We start from the raw sequence: 17,753 nt of genomic DNA, 5'->3' as shown, positions 1-17,753 counted from the left end.
GAGCCTGTTCCTGTCCTTCCTGGCCTGCGCGCTCGCCTCCACCGCCACCGGCCTCAGCTGCTCCTCGCCGGCCCTGGTGGCGCCGTCCCGCTCCTCGCGGGACATGGGGCGGCCCTTCCGGAGGCGCCTCTCCAGCCTCACGGACGACGAAGCGTCGCCCAGCCCCTCGCCCATGTACGTGTCGTGGCAGGACGACATTTTCTTCGACCCTCTGGACCTCGAGTCCAGCAGCTCGCCAGAAGACGACGAGCGCCCCAGCTCGGGGCCCTGGTACAGCTTCTTCAAGCTGGAGCGGCCTCAGGCCCCGCGGCAAGACCGCTGGAGGAGGAAGCGGCCTTCGCGGCAGCAGCAGCAGCAGCCGCAGCAGGAGCAGCCCGCGGGGGGAGAAGACGAGCGCTATTCAGGGCAGCCGCGAGAGCCTGCGTCGCTGGAGGAAGAGGGAGCCGTGGAGAAGCACTGGGAGCCTCGTCCCTTGCCGCAGGAGCCCCTGCAGAGAGAACTTGCGCAGCTCCCGGTGCTGGAAGATGCAATCCACGCAATACAGCTGCGGGAGAAGGAAACCGACCAGGAAGATCCGGCGCGGGGGGATGCTGAAGTTCAGCTCTCTTTGGTGCCTGAATTGCTAAGGGTTAAAAGCGGAGAGAAAACACCCCAGGCTTCTGAAAGCCAGGCGGCTGAAACTGGCTTAGTGGAAAGCTTAGTGGAAAGCCAGGACAGGGAGAAACAGGACTCCCCAACTATAGCTATATAAGGGAGCCTGAGAGGAAGGGAAGAGCTGAAAAGCCAAGGACTCCAACCAGGGAGAAAAGGTAGCCAAAACTTACACATCCAGCAGGGCACTTGTGCATAAAGTCTAAGCCTCAAAAGAGCTTTTCCACAGAAGCTGGTGGCCCACTACAGAGGGTGAGGATAGGCCACTTTCATAGAGTGCCCTCAAGTTCAAGAATAGCCTTAAGTCCTTCTTGGAAATATCCTGAATAGAATGTTTGTTTCCATCTAACAACGATCCTGGAAAAGAATAATGTCTCACCTCCTGGGCAAATTTGTCCCTGAAAACCAGCATTTTCCCTGTAGAAGTTCCTACCTCCACCTTGGTAATGTTTATTCTGTATTAAGATGTGTTATCTTTGAATCAGAAATAGAACAAAGCCTGGTCTAATTTCAATAGCAGGATCTACTTAAAAGACAAGTACATAAGTCCATTCAACCAAAGCTTGCATTATATCTAAAAGAAACACGTCCTGTGAGAATGACATGCAGAGTCTATTGAAGGCAATTTAAGAGAATTTTATAGAATGTTGGAAGTTTGGTTTTTAATGTATGCTTAAAATTTATTGCAGTTTACTTTCACTTAATAAAATTCTAAGTTGTGTAATTTCTGTTTTAAAAGTAATTTGCATCTTCCAGAGTGGGATCTGTCACAAAGAAATTTTCAAATCTCTCACTGTGCAAACGTCACCAATTATTCACATACACATTATTTTGGGTTTGGATTGGATTGTGGCCATGAAATGTATTTCCACAAAGCACATGAAATATATAAATGTTTAAATGATGAAGCAATTTGTGACCATGAAATGTATTTCCACAAAGCACATGAAATATATAAATGTTTCAATGATGAAGCAATTTTTATGCAAATATCACTGCTTGAACTAGCAAGATACTTCCAAAGTGTTTGCATCCCTTCCAAAAACGTACTTGGATCTATGATTATAATTTGTAGAACGTAATCCTCCCAGGCTTCCATTACTCCAATATACACCTTGAGCCTCCCCCACCCCCTTTCCATCCACCCCTCCTGCAGGTGTGTCATGGCAGACTTATTTGACTTGTCACTTTTGGCAATTAAATTTACCTCTGTAGCAAAGCACATTTGGCATAGCCAAACTTTGACGCTTGTCCCTTCAACATATACTCTTGCATCTTTTCTCTTAGCTGGCTCTCTTGAGTCACCTCAGAATGCTTTTATTCCTCATAACTGCACACCTGCCTTCTATCTCCAAAGTTTTGGGGTAGTTTATTTAATGCATTTTAAACATCCTGACCATAACAATTTGTAGTGTTGGATCTTTTAAAATTCCCTGGGTATGCCACCTATTAATCCCCATACCACAAATGTAACTCAAAGGTCTTTCATAAAACAAAGTTCTTCAAACTAACCAGAAAGGCCTTCAAATATCAGGCCACTCTTACTTCCTCTGTCACACACTTGGGAATCAACCGCTGGAAATGTCCTCCCTTAGTTCCCAGCCAGTCAAACTTGTGAAAGTTTTAAACTCAGTCCCAGATGAACACCATACATGTGCTGATCAGAGGTGTTGGTGCAGTTAGGAGTTTGATAATTTTGGACCGTAAACCTGACAGGAATATTGGGGACTATTGTAGGTGGCAATGTATACTTCATACATAAAACTACAGCTTATCTTTGTGCCTATGCTTTAGATTTCTTAGCCAGCCATGACGCCACTGAGTGGGGATGGCACCATGTAGTTGGTGAAAGCCCATCATTTAGTTGGTTATTAGTGTACTTACTCATGTCAGACTAGTTCCCCTCCCACAGGTGTGTCATAAAAAGAGATGGTCATCTTACGCTCATATACCATTTCAATTGTAATTTTTACAATGGGTGTCTGTATGTGTGTCATTTTGTAGAGCCAGTTTGGTGTAGTGGTTAGGAGTGCGGACTTCTAATCTGGCATACCAGGTTCGATTCTGCGTTCCCCAACATGCAACCAGCTGGGTGACCTTGGCCTCGCCACGGCACTGATAAAACTGTTCTGACCAAGCAGTGATATCAGGGCTCTCTCAGCCTCACCCACCCCATACAGGGTGTCTGTTGTGGGGAGAGGAATGGGAAGGCGACTGTAAGCCGCTTTGAGCCTCCTTCGGGTAGGGAAAAGCGGCATATAAGAACCAACTCTTCTTCTTCTTCTACTTTCATCCACATTTGTTGCTTCAAGATTCCCAGCCTTTGACTATGCCTGGTCTAATTCTCATTTTCATTTTGCATAAAATAATATACCCTTTTCCTATTCTAGCCATTAGATTTTTCCTCGCTACTTATTTATCTTGAGTAGGCAGGAGCTCAGTAGCAGAATACATGCCCCTAATCCAAATCCATCTTCTCAGTTCTCCAGTTAAGACTTCAGGTACTAAGGTTGTGGAGGACATCTGCTAGAAAGTTTCAGCTTATTAACTATAACTGTACTAGACTTAACATCCAAGGACCTTCCAAATATAAAGAATATTAATTCATTTGTACCCTCTTGCCCTCAAGCGTTCACAAATCTGGTCTCCATTTTAGTCTTGTATTATGTATGAAACCATCAAGGTCTTTCCCAATTGAAAAGATCCCCCGCCCAGCTGAGACCCCTCAGTAAGAAGCCCCCCCCCAGATTTGGGCATTCCATTTTAGAGCCTGAGTGCTAGGGGATCCAAAACTTGGGAACCCTCAGAAAGCAGGTTCAGATATGACAATGAGGAGTCCCAGGGATGAGATAGGGTATGACTGGCAATAAAGTAGATTAAGTGCAATCTCTCCCAGTGCTATAGCATATATTTCTCAAATAATGAAAGACTTTTCAGTGTTGAAGACATTCCAGTGTACTCACACAGTTGTAGACTTCTGCCCAGTCCATGGTTGATGACTGAATCAAGGAGGCACTTAAGTCATTAGCTTGGCATCACCCTAATCTCAGGAGTCATTTTTGCATCTTCCATGTCTTTGTGCCCATGCAGATCTGGTTCACGATAGCCTAATTAAGGTAATTTTCCAATTTTCCCCACCAGTTATGATAGCAATTAACTTTGTCAGCCTAAGATTCAAACTTGTTGGGATAATTGAATTCCAATCAGGACCTAGGACCTTCAGTTCATAAAAGGCCTTCAAGCCCCAACAAAGTGTTCCTCAGATATCTGGTCCAAATCTCGGGTCATAACTGGTTTCTGTTGCATTCCTCAGTCTTTCTCCCTGTTTTGCCCGCTAATTGCTCTGGTCCTTTGACCTATTCAAACCATTCACCCACAGATTTAAAGTTGTATGCCCCTCCCTGAATCTTCCCAGTTTCTTCCCTTCTCCCTCTAATAAGGGTGAGCTCTCTTGCTGGAGTATGCAAGTGGTTGGGGAATTGGGTCTCAGGTACTTTTTGAGGTACCATTACTGATATCTACCCTGGCATTCAGATGACAAGATCTTGCATTATCCCTTGTACTCCTGAAAGGGATAATTGAATTTATTATTTTTTTTTGAAGTTTTATGGTTAACTCCCCTCCACTTTTTCAATAATTGAAATTTTATGGTTAACTCCCCTCCACTTTTTCAGGCTTAATTATTTTGGTAGCTGCAAAACTAGTAAATGTTTTAAAAAACCAATCAAATAAATACCCCCAAAACACCAAGATGGTATTTTTTGAGTATTTTGCACGTCAGAGACAGGTACAAGATATGCATCTTTGCGCTTGCACATGGGGTGTGATGTTTGGGATGGTTGGATAATGCAGTGGAGCTGCCATCTTTGGAGTGTTGCAGCAACTGAAGGTTGTGATGCTAGGGAAGACTGCAGTTCCACTTGTGGTTCAAACATTGCAGAATTTGGGTCTTTAACAGAGGAAGGTGTGGGATTGCGGAGTTGCCTCACCCCAAAGCCTGTTGACTATTAAGAGTTTTTTAAGGCAAAGCTTGCTGGGTTCCCCTGGTTGATGCCATTGGCCACTTGTCCATGGCGGCCAGACAATAACTCTCTGAGCAAAACGTCCTGTGCATATCAAGCAAAAGGGAGTTAAGTTAGGTGCTGATGAGGGGTATGGGTGAAATACCTCCAGTACCTGCCATTAAATTTTATGGCACACATGGCCTAGCCCAACCAAGTTAATTTATGTCAGATTTGGCCCTCATAATAAACGAGTTCAACATCTCTGTTATAGTGTTTAAGTGACTGTTGAAAATCTTTAAGTGTTCTGGGTAGAGATCACGTTCCCTTCTGTATTACTTATGACATTATAGTAAGTCAATGTACTGTTGCAATCCAGTTAATTCTAAGTGGAAACAAGGCCTCTCTCATATTTTTAGCAAAATTCTACCCTTTCAGTTTTTCTCCTGCTGGCAGAAAGATAATTTTTGGGATTCAACGTATTAAGAGAAGCTTTAGTACACAGCTTGTATTGACTTAAAGAGCTGTAAGGAAGGAACATCAATTCTATTAGATTACTTCAGCTATATACACAGGCCCTTTGAGATCCCAACATCTTGAGCTCTAAGTAGCAAGTGAGAATCTAATTGGTAGTGTTCATACCTAAACAACAGCACTATGCTTGTTTATAATATTAGTATTAGCCCTGGACATATTCAGTCACATAAGTCACAGAAAAGTATTATTATAGTAGGAATGACAGCATCATGTTGATTGTGCTAAATCTGAACTCTGTATCCAGGTTACCAACAGATGAGCCTGGTAACATTTTGCAAGAAGAATATAGTCAGTCTACAGTAAAGTTAAATTCAATTTACAGAAAGATTTGCCAGTTTAGTTTCATTTGGGGCACCGTTTCTTCTTGCAGGAATCTCTGAAATACCAAATTGCTTTGGCAGTGTTCTCACATCTATAGTACGATAACGCTATTATAGCTAGAAAAATCTGGGAAGGAGTGAGTGAGTTTGGAAGATTAAGATAACAACAGTGTGTATGATTTGAAATGATGCTTACATTGTTTATATGGTTGTGTATCTGTCCAACTGAGTGGAAGGAAGGCTATTCCATTACAAATTTGTCTCCCTGTTTAAAATGATTAGTCAGTGGAAGTTATGATCTTGGAAGGACTAAATCATCCGAAGACAAAGAAACTACTGGATAAACCAGACAGCAAAACTTTCTGATTACACGGTCACATGCAGGCAGGTGCTGAGAATGTCAAGCAAAGAAATGACAGAATAAAAACTATTACTGTCTTTGTTCTACTTGGTTACCCCCCATCCAAGTGGAAGCCTGCAATATCAGAATATACAAATACACGTTTAGTCAAAGACACTTACACCGATATAACATTGTTGTAAGTTTTAATGTTTATTTTCCCCAAGACAGCCTAGCCTGCATTCTACTTGGATAAATTTCACAAGCTAGTTTTCTGCTGCATCTAGTTTTAAACTTTTAACCATGTTTCTGATGACAAGGAATGCTGCAAAAATACTCTAGTCCAACAAAGAGTTATGATCACAAAATAATCTTTATCCATTCTACTGCGTTTCAGAATTACCAGCTGATTTAAAAAAAACACAAGGTAGATATAGATGCTAATGGTGGCTAACCTGGTATGTTTTCTTATAGCAAACTGTTGTTCATGCAACACTTGTGCTCAAAGGGGAAGGCACAGCATTTCCTACAATGAGCCACCTTATAAAGAGTTCTCCTTTTTTACATATTTGTAATGTCACTTTTAATTTAGTGTGCAGAACCTCAAAACTGAGGTATTATTCCAATTATAAAAAAAACACTTGCACCTTGTATGCAAGTTAAGAATACAAAGTTCTCTCTAAAGTGGCTCAAAATAGATTGTTCATGGCTGCCTACATCTAAAGATAAAAAGTCTAGAACAATTGGACAGATTAGGTGGTATTAACGGTGTTCAAACCATGACTTGATTTGTACATCTATTCACATCTCTTCTCCAATCTTTATTCAGCAGTACATATGCACCAAATTTTATGTTGAGGTTTCCATATCATTTTCATAGAAAACAAAGTTTGAAAACAAGTAACATTGAAACACAGCACAGTATCCTACCACAACAAAAACAGCTGGTTACAAGACTCAACAAAATCTAAAAATGAGCTATGCTGTAGATTACCACATGCAAAAAAATAGCTTTTTGTCATCTCTGAAAATGAAAAAGGGTGGCGTTTTACGGATTTTTTTTAGAATTATGGCAATTTGTGTACTGCAACACAATAGTTGGAAGAGGGAAATGTGTATGGATTTCATGCAAAAGTCTACACAAATTAGTTCTGATGATATGGAAAGCTTTATTTTATTTTTTTTTTAACAGAGATCTGGTGCAAATGCACAGGGAAGCCTTCCTCAAAGTTTTCTGACTTTACAAGCAACTAGTAATAAGCCATACAGGAAAGAAAATAACTAAATTAAAAAGGGGAGGGGGGGAACATAGGCTGCAGGAGTAAAACCATAGTCTGCTGCTAAACCGGTCTCTGTTTTCGTGTCCAGTGTTAACACTTATGCACTCCTTTTGATGATTGACTAGGGTTATTATCAGCCCCCTGAAGGCAAATCAAGCTTGCATGCGTTCACATACAGCATCACAACCACACTCTCGTACACACCCCACTCCGAGACTAGGAGTCTGCTTCATGAGCAAAGAGCCCCAGATTTGAAACACACACGTGGCCCCACAGCACTGAGTCCAGACATTCACTCAATGTTGTCCATTCACACGGTGCTTCATAGCAAGGCCTGGGCTCATTCTCCTTGGACTTATATGGGCATCCTATTCTCCTTTATGCTTACATGGCTTGATGATGGTATAGTACTGCATTTCCCCCCACATTTGCGCTAATTAAGTCAATATTCCTCCTCAGGCACTGAAGATCTTTGACCTGTAGCCCTTTTTTTTCCTTTGAACAACCTATATAAGCATTCAGTGTGAAGTTTTTCATTACATTTTGCCACTCACTCTCACTCGCACCCACTCGCCATCTTGACTTCATTCGGGCTTTTCTGTGATTCCAAATGAAATCTTCACATTTTCTTTCCCGATTAAATGCAGCAGCGGATCCCATGAGCCAAGCTTGATGGATCAAACCTTTTTTATTCAGTGCTGCATTGTACCTAACCTCCAAAATACGACTCTAGAACTGGAACCCTTCTGCAGGTACATTGGCAGATGAATTGAAACCAAATGTTCCACCTTGTATTGCCTCTGGAACAAGGCTTGGATCTTCATCTATCTGCAATTAGACCACAAAACCAAAAATAAGAATGCTCAATTGCAGCCCAAGACCTATGCCATAAATTTTTATCCTATATGTAACAGTGAAGTGACTGGTTCCCATGCAAGCAGTAAAACCAGGTTTGACAAGATAGGAATCTTTACATGGTGAGAGGATTCCAAGTACAGAAACCCTGCTTTACCAACAGTAACATTCAACGTGACTTAGTACAGTGGTCCCCAACCCGCGGGCTGCGGCCCAGTGCCAGGCCGCGAAGGCCTTGGCGCTGGGCCGCGGCTCCTTCTTCCCTCCCCCCCGAAGCGAGAAGCTCACCAGGCCGCGAGCAAATCGGCAGCCAAAGCGGCCAATTACCTCGCAGCCTGGCAAGCTTCTTGTTTTGGGAGGGGAGGGAAGAGAAGCTTGCCGAGCTGCAAGCTAATCGGCCGCTTTAGCGGCCGATTTGCTCGCAGCCTGGAGGAGCCGGGGGGGGGGGGGGAGCCGCAGCCGCCGGCATGGCGGCGGCGCAAACAAACACACGTAGACTGCCACGCACGCGCGTTTGCGCCCCTGCCCGGCGCAAACGCACGTGCACAGCAGTCCGCGCATGCACATTTGCGCTGGGGCTGCCGCGCATGCGCGGGCCCCCAGGCCGCCCTCTCCCCCCACTCCATAGCAGCGGTCCGCAGCAGCCGAAAGGTTGTGGACTGCTGACTTAGTAGACTGGATTACACATTTACTTACATCATCTGAAGAGAAGAACTGATCAATGATCTCATAAGCCAGTTTGTAGATGTCTTCATTTTCATGATTTTGTAACTGTTCAATTTTCTCCAGCCCTACAAAAGTTTAGAAAAATGAATGCATAAAGCTTTATAAAAACAAGCTAAGATAATAATTCCTTTCCAGAATACTTATTAGTTATTCTTCAAAACATAATTACAGATATACTGTTTTCCCTAAAAGCAATATATAAATATATCCACATTAGCTAAAATACAGGAGAGTTACAAGAAATGTAACTATTAAGTTGCTATTTTGTGCCATTATTCAATCTTACCTCCGCATTCTTCAATAAGGTTGGCTATGGTTTCCGACTCATCTTCAGCCATTTTTAATATATTACTTAGTCCATCCAGCACTACTTGTACAACCTGAGCATCTTTTACTGTTAACAAGTTGCAAAATGGAGGAATTACATTTTGTTGAATTAGGTATGCCACCTAGAGAAACAAAAAAGTACATCAATCAAATTATGATGAAAGAAGACAAGGAAAAGCTGAATGAGCAGCATTTTAAAAGTAAGATGGTTCTGAGAGAGCAAAGAACAATATTAGTTATTCAAATAAAACTAAGATTAATCTCCTGCCCAAAGCAATCAAATTCTTTATCCTCTCAATGTGTCTTTACTGTTTGGGGGGGTGTTATTATCCTTATCTAATGTATACCCCCTTTTCTCCAGAATGAGGTGACTTACCAACCTTTCCTCTACTCCATTTTATCCTCACAACAACCCTGCAATGAATGCGTGGTTGACTGTTATGTGGCTGGGGTGTTCACAGATTGAGTGAGGCTGTGCCCTCTGATTACCTGCTCTTACTGAGGCTGAGGAGTCATCTGGGCAAAATTTTACTATGCTCTCCCCTGAAACTGATATCTTCTGCTACTGCTTGATTAAGCCTCACTTAATAGGATCACACCACCATTTTAAAATGCTGTGAGAGTCCAATCCTAATTGGGCCGGCCTGCAGTACAGTGCTTTTGTCCCCCCTTTCCCCAATGCCATTTAAAGAGCCAAAACGGACACCAGGGTGGGGCAATGCCTTCACAGTTCATTTGGCACTAATGCAAACTGTGTAAGAAGACAAGATTTCTGACATTACTATTATCACATGTTCTATAATCAAGACAATCATGGCTGACATTGAGCATCAGCCCCCAGAACACATTCCCCAATGACTTCCATAACAGAAGAACTAAATGCAATCTTAGCTCATCAATGTAATTTAGGTAATGTCTAATGAAATAGACATTGGCCCACAACATATTTATTAATATTTAGAGTACAACAGCTTTTGCTATAATGCACTAGTAGGGACTAGGTATGGGCAATTTGGTTAGCCAAGCAGAAAATTGTCCTCATCAATACTGATCAGGGTACTTTTTGGACCATCCATCCCCTGCATTTAAATGGTCCAAATTGAACCTATTTAAATGCACACACACACCCTTTTACTCAGACAGCACCTCAGATAGCTGTGGTGGGGCGGGGAAGAGCACTCGCCAAACAGCTGATAATGACAGGTGTGCTGCCCCCTTTAAAGGGAACAGCATGACTGTTGTTATCAACTATTTTGGATGCTGCTCACTTTAATGCTCCCCAACCTTTCAGACAGCTTTGACTGTGAGGACACCTGTCATTCTCAGCTGTTATGCGGGACCCACTTTAAATGACTTACCAATGTCTTTGCAGGCAGCACTGCTTGCAAAGCCCTTGGAAGGCATTTAAAGAACATCCCTCATAACAGCTGAGAATGACAGGTCAGCTGTTTGGTGTGTGCCCTCTCCCCCCTTCTCAGGCAGCAGAGATGTTCTTCACTACTTGGAAAGGGGAGCATGTGCATCAAAAAACAAACAAATAGAAAACCTACCCCAAAAAAATGTCAAATTCAGCCAAATCCAAGAGTCCACGTTTTTTGGTACACATGCCTAGTAGGGACTTATTTGGTACATTTTGCTGCTTATCTATCTTGCCCCAGTAATTCATGCAATAGTCACATCAAGACCTTGAGACTGGACTACTGTAATGTGTTCTAGGAAGAGCTACCTGTAACAATGCTTTAGAACAGGGGTGGGCAAACCGTGGCCCTCCAGATGTCCATGGACTACAATTCCCATGAGCCCCAGCCAACATTCGCTGGCAAGGTCTCATGGGAATTGTAGTCCATGGACATCTGGAGGGCCACAGTTTGCCCATCCCTGCTTTAGAAACTGGTTCAGAAGGCAGCTGCCAGAATGCTGAAAAGAGTGCATATAACACCACCAGTTCCATTCAGGGGAGAGGGAGCAGGACATAAATCATAAAATATCGGTCAACCAAGCTTTACTCACCTGATCTTTTCTTCCACTGATTGTCAGGTTGCTTATAGCCCAAGCAGCTTCTTTCTGTGTACCAAAGTCACCCTAAAAGTAACAAAACATGATTAATCCCTCCACGTGCCCACCATGATGTACAGAGGAATGGTGCACATAATATATGCCGAGCCAAAAAATTACAGAGGTAGCATAATAAAAAAAACATAGATCTCAAAGTAACAGACACATACCTAACAAGTGCCTACACTGGGGAATAGAAATGTGCGCCTTGGCTCAGCTGCCTTGGCAATCACCGAAGCCCGAGGCGGCTCGTAGGAGGCCAATGCCATGGTGCGGAGAGCAGGGGCAGTAGTGGTGCCGGCGCACCAACCGGCACTGCCCCTGCTCTCCACGCCATGGTGCTGGCTTCTTACATGCCACCTCGGGCTCCAGTGATTGCCGCAGCGGCTGAACCGAGCCGAGGCACACATCCCTACTGGGGAAGAAACAGCAAGTCAATGGATGTTAGAATCTGACACAAGGGTTCCTTTATGAACTTGTGGGTGTTTTTGGAATTCTAACACTGTCTAATGAGTGCAAACACAGAATTGTTGTGAGGGTTACCTTCAGTCACACAGAGGAGATCCTTATGCTGCCTCCATCTGGCCTCACCCACTTAAAAAAAAAATTCTTGGTGGGTTCCAAAAACATTAGTGACCAATATCTGGTAGGAAGGGGGCTTTACTCTAATGAAGCACTGTTGCCTCTTAACAGAACATAGCCCACCATTTATTTTTTATCCTTGTAGTAGCAGTAGACAAACTATTTTAATTGCAGAGATAAACTGCCAGGAAAGGATTAGGAAGATCAGGATAAAGAAAAGGCTTATATTCAAATAATTTCTACTGTATCCTTTCTATCAGTTAGAATTAAAAGATGGAATGGTCAGTTTTTTTACTGACTGTCCAAAGAATGCAAAATTATTCTGGAATTATCCCAATGAAGCAAAGGATTATTCCAGGACCTGTAGGTGAAGATGTTTGTAGATCCTGGAATGAGCTACAGTAAAAATGAGCTCTAATCCTACCCAGCAAGAAGAATTTCCTCATCAAACGACTGTGGGAAGGTGGCCATACAAAATGCTGATGGCTGAAAATGGAGCTGTAGAAAGTACTGCCATCTGTATGTCGTACAATGGAGTACAATTCAGTATTTTGTTTCAATATGGAGAAAAGGTGTATGTAAGTGGTAAAAAAGGCATACTGTCAGATGGATTTGATGGCTGTAATTTACATGCTGCAAGGAGGATTGAAATCTGCTGCTGTCTACAAGAATTCTTCATTTGATTATAATTAAACAGCATAATATGTAATTTATCAATTCTTGGACTTTTTATCTCCGTAGTTCTTAAAATTACCCCAACTGACAGTGCTTTGGAGGTACTTTTTGTGTATCTGGAAAGCCTTCTGTAAGCCATTCTGAACAGAGAGCAAACAGTCTACAAATCTATTCAAGACCGTGAGCACCAAGTATCTGACATATCACCCTATAATGGTTTCCTAGACAACATACAATTTATACAGTGAAAAAAAATACTTTGCAATGGGGGAGGGAGCTCTGACCTTATCTAAAAGGTGAATTATCATTGGAACAAGGTTTGCATCTATCACCGCCTGGACTTGCTGCTGATTTCCTGCAGTGATGTTAGATAGGAACCATACAGCCTCCTGCAACAAAAATTATCATTTTAAAATACTGGCAATACCATGAATAATGAATGCATGAACTGATCTCTGTAGGTAAAATGCATATGGACTATAGTAAGAGCACAATTAAGCCAAGAATAACTTTTAAATCAACTTAATTTGCTGAATTTCTAAAATAAAAAATTATCATTTTAGACTTGTATCACCATTTTTCACTTCAATCAAAGTGTTTTCCATTGCAGTTTGCCAGCCAATCACAAACTGTAACCTATCAAATTCCTTAATTATTGTTTTGTTTGATGCCCCATTTGAGCCGAGTAAAGTATTTTCTCCTAAGGATTAGACTCTTAAACATTCTGGATCACTTCAGCATTGATCCCTATTGCAAGAGCAAAAGAGGGTTTTATTTAATTGATTTAAATAAGAATTAAAGCAGTCAGAATTTCTATGTTTTCAGGAAACTAAATCAATATATAACTCAAGGATGTTATGTGCCAATGTGCATTACAACCCTAAAGCCCAAGTCTACTACACTTTCAAACCACGGTTGTTTGCAACTTTAAACAGAATTTTATCACATTAAATCTATCAGCCATTTGAAAGACTGGATGTAATAACACTAATTCTGAAAACAGCAAATGAGCAATGAAAGCTTAATGGCGTGGAGCTTAAGTTATAGGCAAGCAGAAGGCATCAGATAGTAAATCTATGATGCTCATATGGAGTGGAAGTTAAGGCAGCTTCATAATGTTTTTAGGGCAAGAGTAAATTTGAAATTGTCTACCTTTCTTAAGAGCAGCTTTTTTAGCATTTCCTTCCCCACCTCAAATATGAAACTCATTGAAGAGAAAAATGTTATTTATTTTTGCCTTTTCAAATGCAACTATCCAACAGTACTCTTGCAAAACAAAAAAAACAAATACAAAAAAAAAAGCCCTTCCAAACCTCTTGCGTGCAAAAAAATGTATTTTAGGATCGGCCTTTCCAGCTAAATCAGATTTGCCTATTTCACACTACTGATCAAGCAGTCACTACTTGTCATTTTGAAACAAGTTTGTATTCATAAGTTACCCATGTTGTTGAATAACTGGGAACTCTGAAATCAGAGAAGAGACCTCCAATCTATGACTCTAGAGCCAAATATTGCTCAGTACAGAACAAAAATGATTCTTAAAAGGGAAAGTAAATGAATCATTTTAAGTTAAATGTATATTTGTGAAGAGTGGCTTGCTAGAATAACCAATATATGAAGATAGATTCAGGTACGCAGCTGTGTTTGGCTGAAGCAGCAGAACGAAGTTTGAGTCCAGTTGCACCGTTAAGACCCACCAAGTTTTATTCAAAGTGTAAATTTTTGTGTTCATGTACCTTTCGTGTCCTAATATCTAAATAAGTGTGCATGCATAACAAAAACTTATACATTCAATATGTGAAGAGAATGACAGGCAAAGATTATGGGATTAAAGGACTCCTTAGAGATGCTTTACAGATAGGGAGATGACAGAGATAAAGAGCTGCAAGTAATTCAATAACAAATTATATGCATATTTATGCCAATGTACTAAAACAACTGTACTTGGGTGCTCCTGTGTGTAGGATTTCCTCATGGTGTGCCACTTCCTAATAAAGGGGCTGATCAAATACATAAAAATGAAAGCTGCACCAGGACATGGAATGGGACTGAATGGCCTGTAGATACAACTATGGTGAGGGCCTTATTTATTTATCTGATTTCTTACCCGCTGCTCCCAGCATGCTGGCTCATGGCAGATTACAACAATAAAACCCCACGATAAAATAATCCCCGCTTTAAAACTCTAACCCTTCCAGATGGCAAATGCTAAAATATCATCTCCTCCCCACACTCAACAACCCCCCCCCATCCAGTGCCTCAGGGTGATAAAGGGGTGAAAAGCCTGCAGTCCTGGCTAAGCTGAGAAGGGGCCCCTGATCTTAACTGCCACAGCCTCAACCAAATGCTTGGTGCAAGAGCTCCAACTTACAGGCCCTGCAGAACTGTGAAAGCTCCATCAGGGCCCTTAGCCTTGAAGCGGAATCCTATGCACTAAATCATGGGTAGTCAAACTGCGTCTCTCCAGATGTCCATGGATTACAATTCCCATGAGCCCCTATTTTAGAATGAGTGATATTATTTAAGACTATGTTGTACTTATTCAGCCTTCTTTGAGCCTGCAGGCACATCTGGAATTCTGACACAGCATGGTGGGCTGCCACAAAATGGCTGCTGCAGGAGGTGGAGCCAACCACAAAATGATTGCCTGTTTAACTTCAGTAACACAATGCAGATCTTTGTGCTGTGGTGGCAGCTACTGCTAAAGCAACATTTAAAAACAAAACAAAAGAAACCCTCTGCACAGCCACTCAAACCTCCTAAGGTCAATGAGTAACCTTGCTAGACAAAAACCCTATTCAGCTCTATCCACTCCCTAAAAACACTTGGCAGGCACGAGAAAAGGTGTCAGCAGGCACCGTGGAACCCACAGGCACCACTTTGGGGTCTCCTGATGTACAGCATTCATAAGTGGGAGAACTTCTTTTTCAGTGTTTTGAAGCAGCAGTGTAGGTAAAAGTTCAGCTGATAACAACACCATCTAGCAAACTGTGCTGCCTGTATATTAACAGATTCACTTTACTAGTACTTTCCTAGTACATGGAAGAGAAGCATAATCCAACCCCTGTATACACATGCACACACACCTTCTTTTCTTTCTAAGACATTTCCTGTCAACCAGCCTTCATGCCTAATCAGCGCAATGGAGGAGGCAAATATGAAGAGCAAAAAGTCTCCAAAGGCATGCTTGAGCATACAGAGGTGTCCGTGTGCCAAACAATAATCAGCCAGGGACTCCGTGTTAATTCCCTTTAAAAATCAGAGGTACTGGGATATACTTGCAACAACATTTTCAATGAATGGATCACACACTCCTTTATTTGAAGATTCCCCAATGGAAGGTGTTTTAAAAGCAGGCTTTACAATTTTTGCAGACTACAAGAACAATGTTGAAAGTTGCATTATTTGCAGTATGGCAGACTCTGGTTGCATTGGTACAGCTAAAGGAATAAAATGCTGTCCAATAAAGGATGTCAGCAACATTAATAAATTCACCAATCAACACTTTACAAGACTTTCCCCACTAAACGTTAAGTCTATGCTTAAGTCTACACTTCAATATCACACATGAGACAGAGAGGAAATTTCCCATTTCAAGCATATTTAAAATCATTAAGCTGAACTCTTAGATCAGATCACAGGTTCTTTTGAATGACAAAATGAACCTGTCAGAGGTTTAAGATGTCTAGGTGCAGACTATGAGTTCAATATTGGGCTCTAATCATCGGCAGCATTGCAGCAAAGACCCCATGAGTTAGCAAATGTGCCTCAGATGCACTCCGAAATCAGCAGTTTCCTTTGTCAGTGCCCACAGTCTGCACCATTATATAACCCTCTGAACATGCACACACACATACACACACACAATCAGAATACAATATGCCATCCTCTCTCTTGCACACACCCTACCCTCATCAATTACCTCTATTTCATCATTTCCAAGAGACAGCTTAAGAGACTAAATAAACTGCAGCGCCACTGGTAAGACTGCTAGCAAAGTTTCAGGAGAAACTAAGATTGCAAAAGAACGAAAATTTAGTTTTTGCCATAGAACTGATGTAAGACCCGAAAACATACAAAGAATTAAGAAGTGAAGTCTAAAATGAATGACCAACCTGGTAAGACTATCAAGGTATTTGGCAAGAGTTCTCCTGATGTTGCCAACAATCTCCTTGGAAAGTAATTTCTATGTTATAAAGTAAGCTAACTAAAGAGTCACCCAACAGGTACAGGAATTTACAATTTTCATGGGATTAGGTCAGAGACAAAGTCATAATGGCAACCAGACAGTAATCTTCTAGAAAACAGAGAGTCATGGTTTGTTGAGCACGGGCTCTGGGGTCACACACACTTACATACCTTATTAATTTTTTCTTTGGGGTGCGTCAATAGGGCAGGGAAGTGTGAAAGAGCTTCACAATTCAGAACTACTTGTGTCTGTTCATCAGTACCAGTAACAATATTGCCTACAGCTCTCAGTGCAGCAGTCTGAAACAAAATATTTCAAAAATTCAAGGGTGGGGGAGGGAAAGATAGGCAGTTCTCATTTATAACCATAGCTACAGTTTACCTTCTAGGCATTTGAAAATTTTCTTTGAGTTTAGCAGCTGAAAATATATTGAAAAATAGTGAAAAATATATTGTAGATAAACGTATTCAGAGATCCCTCGATGAAGCTAAGGCAAAACATGTAGGAGCTCGCAAGTATTCCACCAATATATTTTCACTTTCCTACTGCACTACTGAAGTTTGTTTTTGCCTTCTTTTGTCATGGCGACTGGTGTTTTTAAGGGACATAAACTAAGATTTACAAAATATAAAACGTAGCAAAGTTTCTGTGATCTGCAATGGAAGCACAGGCTGACATAACACCTAGTACATAATTTAATCAGATTCTAACCCTTTAAAATGTATTGAAAGGCTTTATGTAATTCCATCATGCTGCTTTTATCTGTTTTTGGTTGCTTTGCTCTGTATTAGAATGGCGTATGGGCTGTAATAAAGACTGGACTGAACTCTTAGACAGAGATGTTAAGTAACATAAATTAAAAGTCAAATAATATATTAATCTGGTAACAGTTTGTCAAGATGTCCTCAGGACAAAAGCCTATGAAGAGATTTGCAAAGAGGATCTGGGAATGTTTAAAACATTTGTATCCCACCTTTCCAGTCAGAGTCCACAAGGTATTGAACAGTTTAAAATATAATAAAAATTCACCTTAAAAATCCATATGCATATGTAATATGGCAGGAAGGAAGGTCAAAAATCTCACCCACTGGGAAGAAGATAACGATGGGGGAAGTAGGTAAATCTCATTGAAGACAGAGTTTCAAGGCCCTTTCTTAGGCTACTTGTCTAGCCTCAGAGCCCCCCCCCCCCAATATGACCATAATGTTCAGATTA

The 17,753-nt window shown here is 41.5% G+C and overlaps 1 protein-coding gene and 1 non-coding gene across 3 annotated transcripts in view; both read right to left on the bottom strand.

Moving 5' to 3' along the window:
- Positions 1–6,038: 6,038 nt before the first annotated feature.
- The window catches only part of KPNA4 (karyopherin subunit alpha 4), a 32,874-nt gene continuing 21,159 nt past the window's right edge, over positions 6,039–17,753 (bottom strand). For both annotated transcript variants that reach the window (XM_077348535.1, XM_077348534.1), the window contains exons 12-17: positions 16,709–16,837; positions 12,634–12,738; positions 11,048–11,119; positions 8,997–9,159; positions 8,681–8,775; positions 6,039–7,957 (exon numbers count right to left, since the gene is read on the bottom strand). In XM_077348535.1, coding sequence (XP_077204650.1) covers positions 7,859–7,957; positions 8,681–8,775; positions 8,997–9,159; positions 11,048–11,119; positions 12,634–12,738; positions 16,709–16,837 — 663 coding nt within the window. In that variant the 3' untranslated portion in view covers positions 6,039–7,858. The remainder of the gene's footprint in view (positions 7,958–8,680; positions 8,776–8,996; positions 9,160–11,047; positions 11,120–12,633; positions 12,739–16,708; positions 16,838–17,753) is intronic.
- LOC143844124 (small Cajal body-specific RNA 7) lies at positions 15,975–16,290 on the bottom strand. Its single transcript, XR_013233825.1, has one exon.

The sequence above is a fragment of the Paroedura picta genome, chromosome 8 (assembly GCF_049243985.1).
Source record: "Paroedura picta isolate Pp20150507F chromosome 8, Ppicta_v3.0, whole genome shotgun sequence".
Lineage (NCBI taxonomy): Eukaryota > Metazoa > Chordata > Lepidosauria > Squamata > Gekkonidae > Paroedura > Paroedura picta.
The sequence above is the reverse complement of the archived record's forward strand: the minus strand, read 5'-3'. Positions and strand labels throughout refer to the sequence as shown.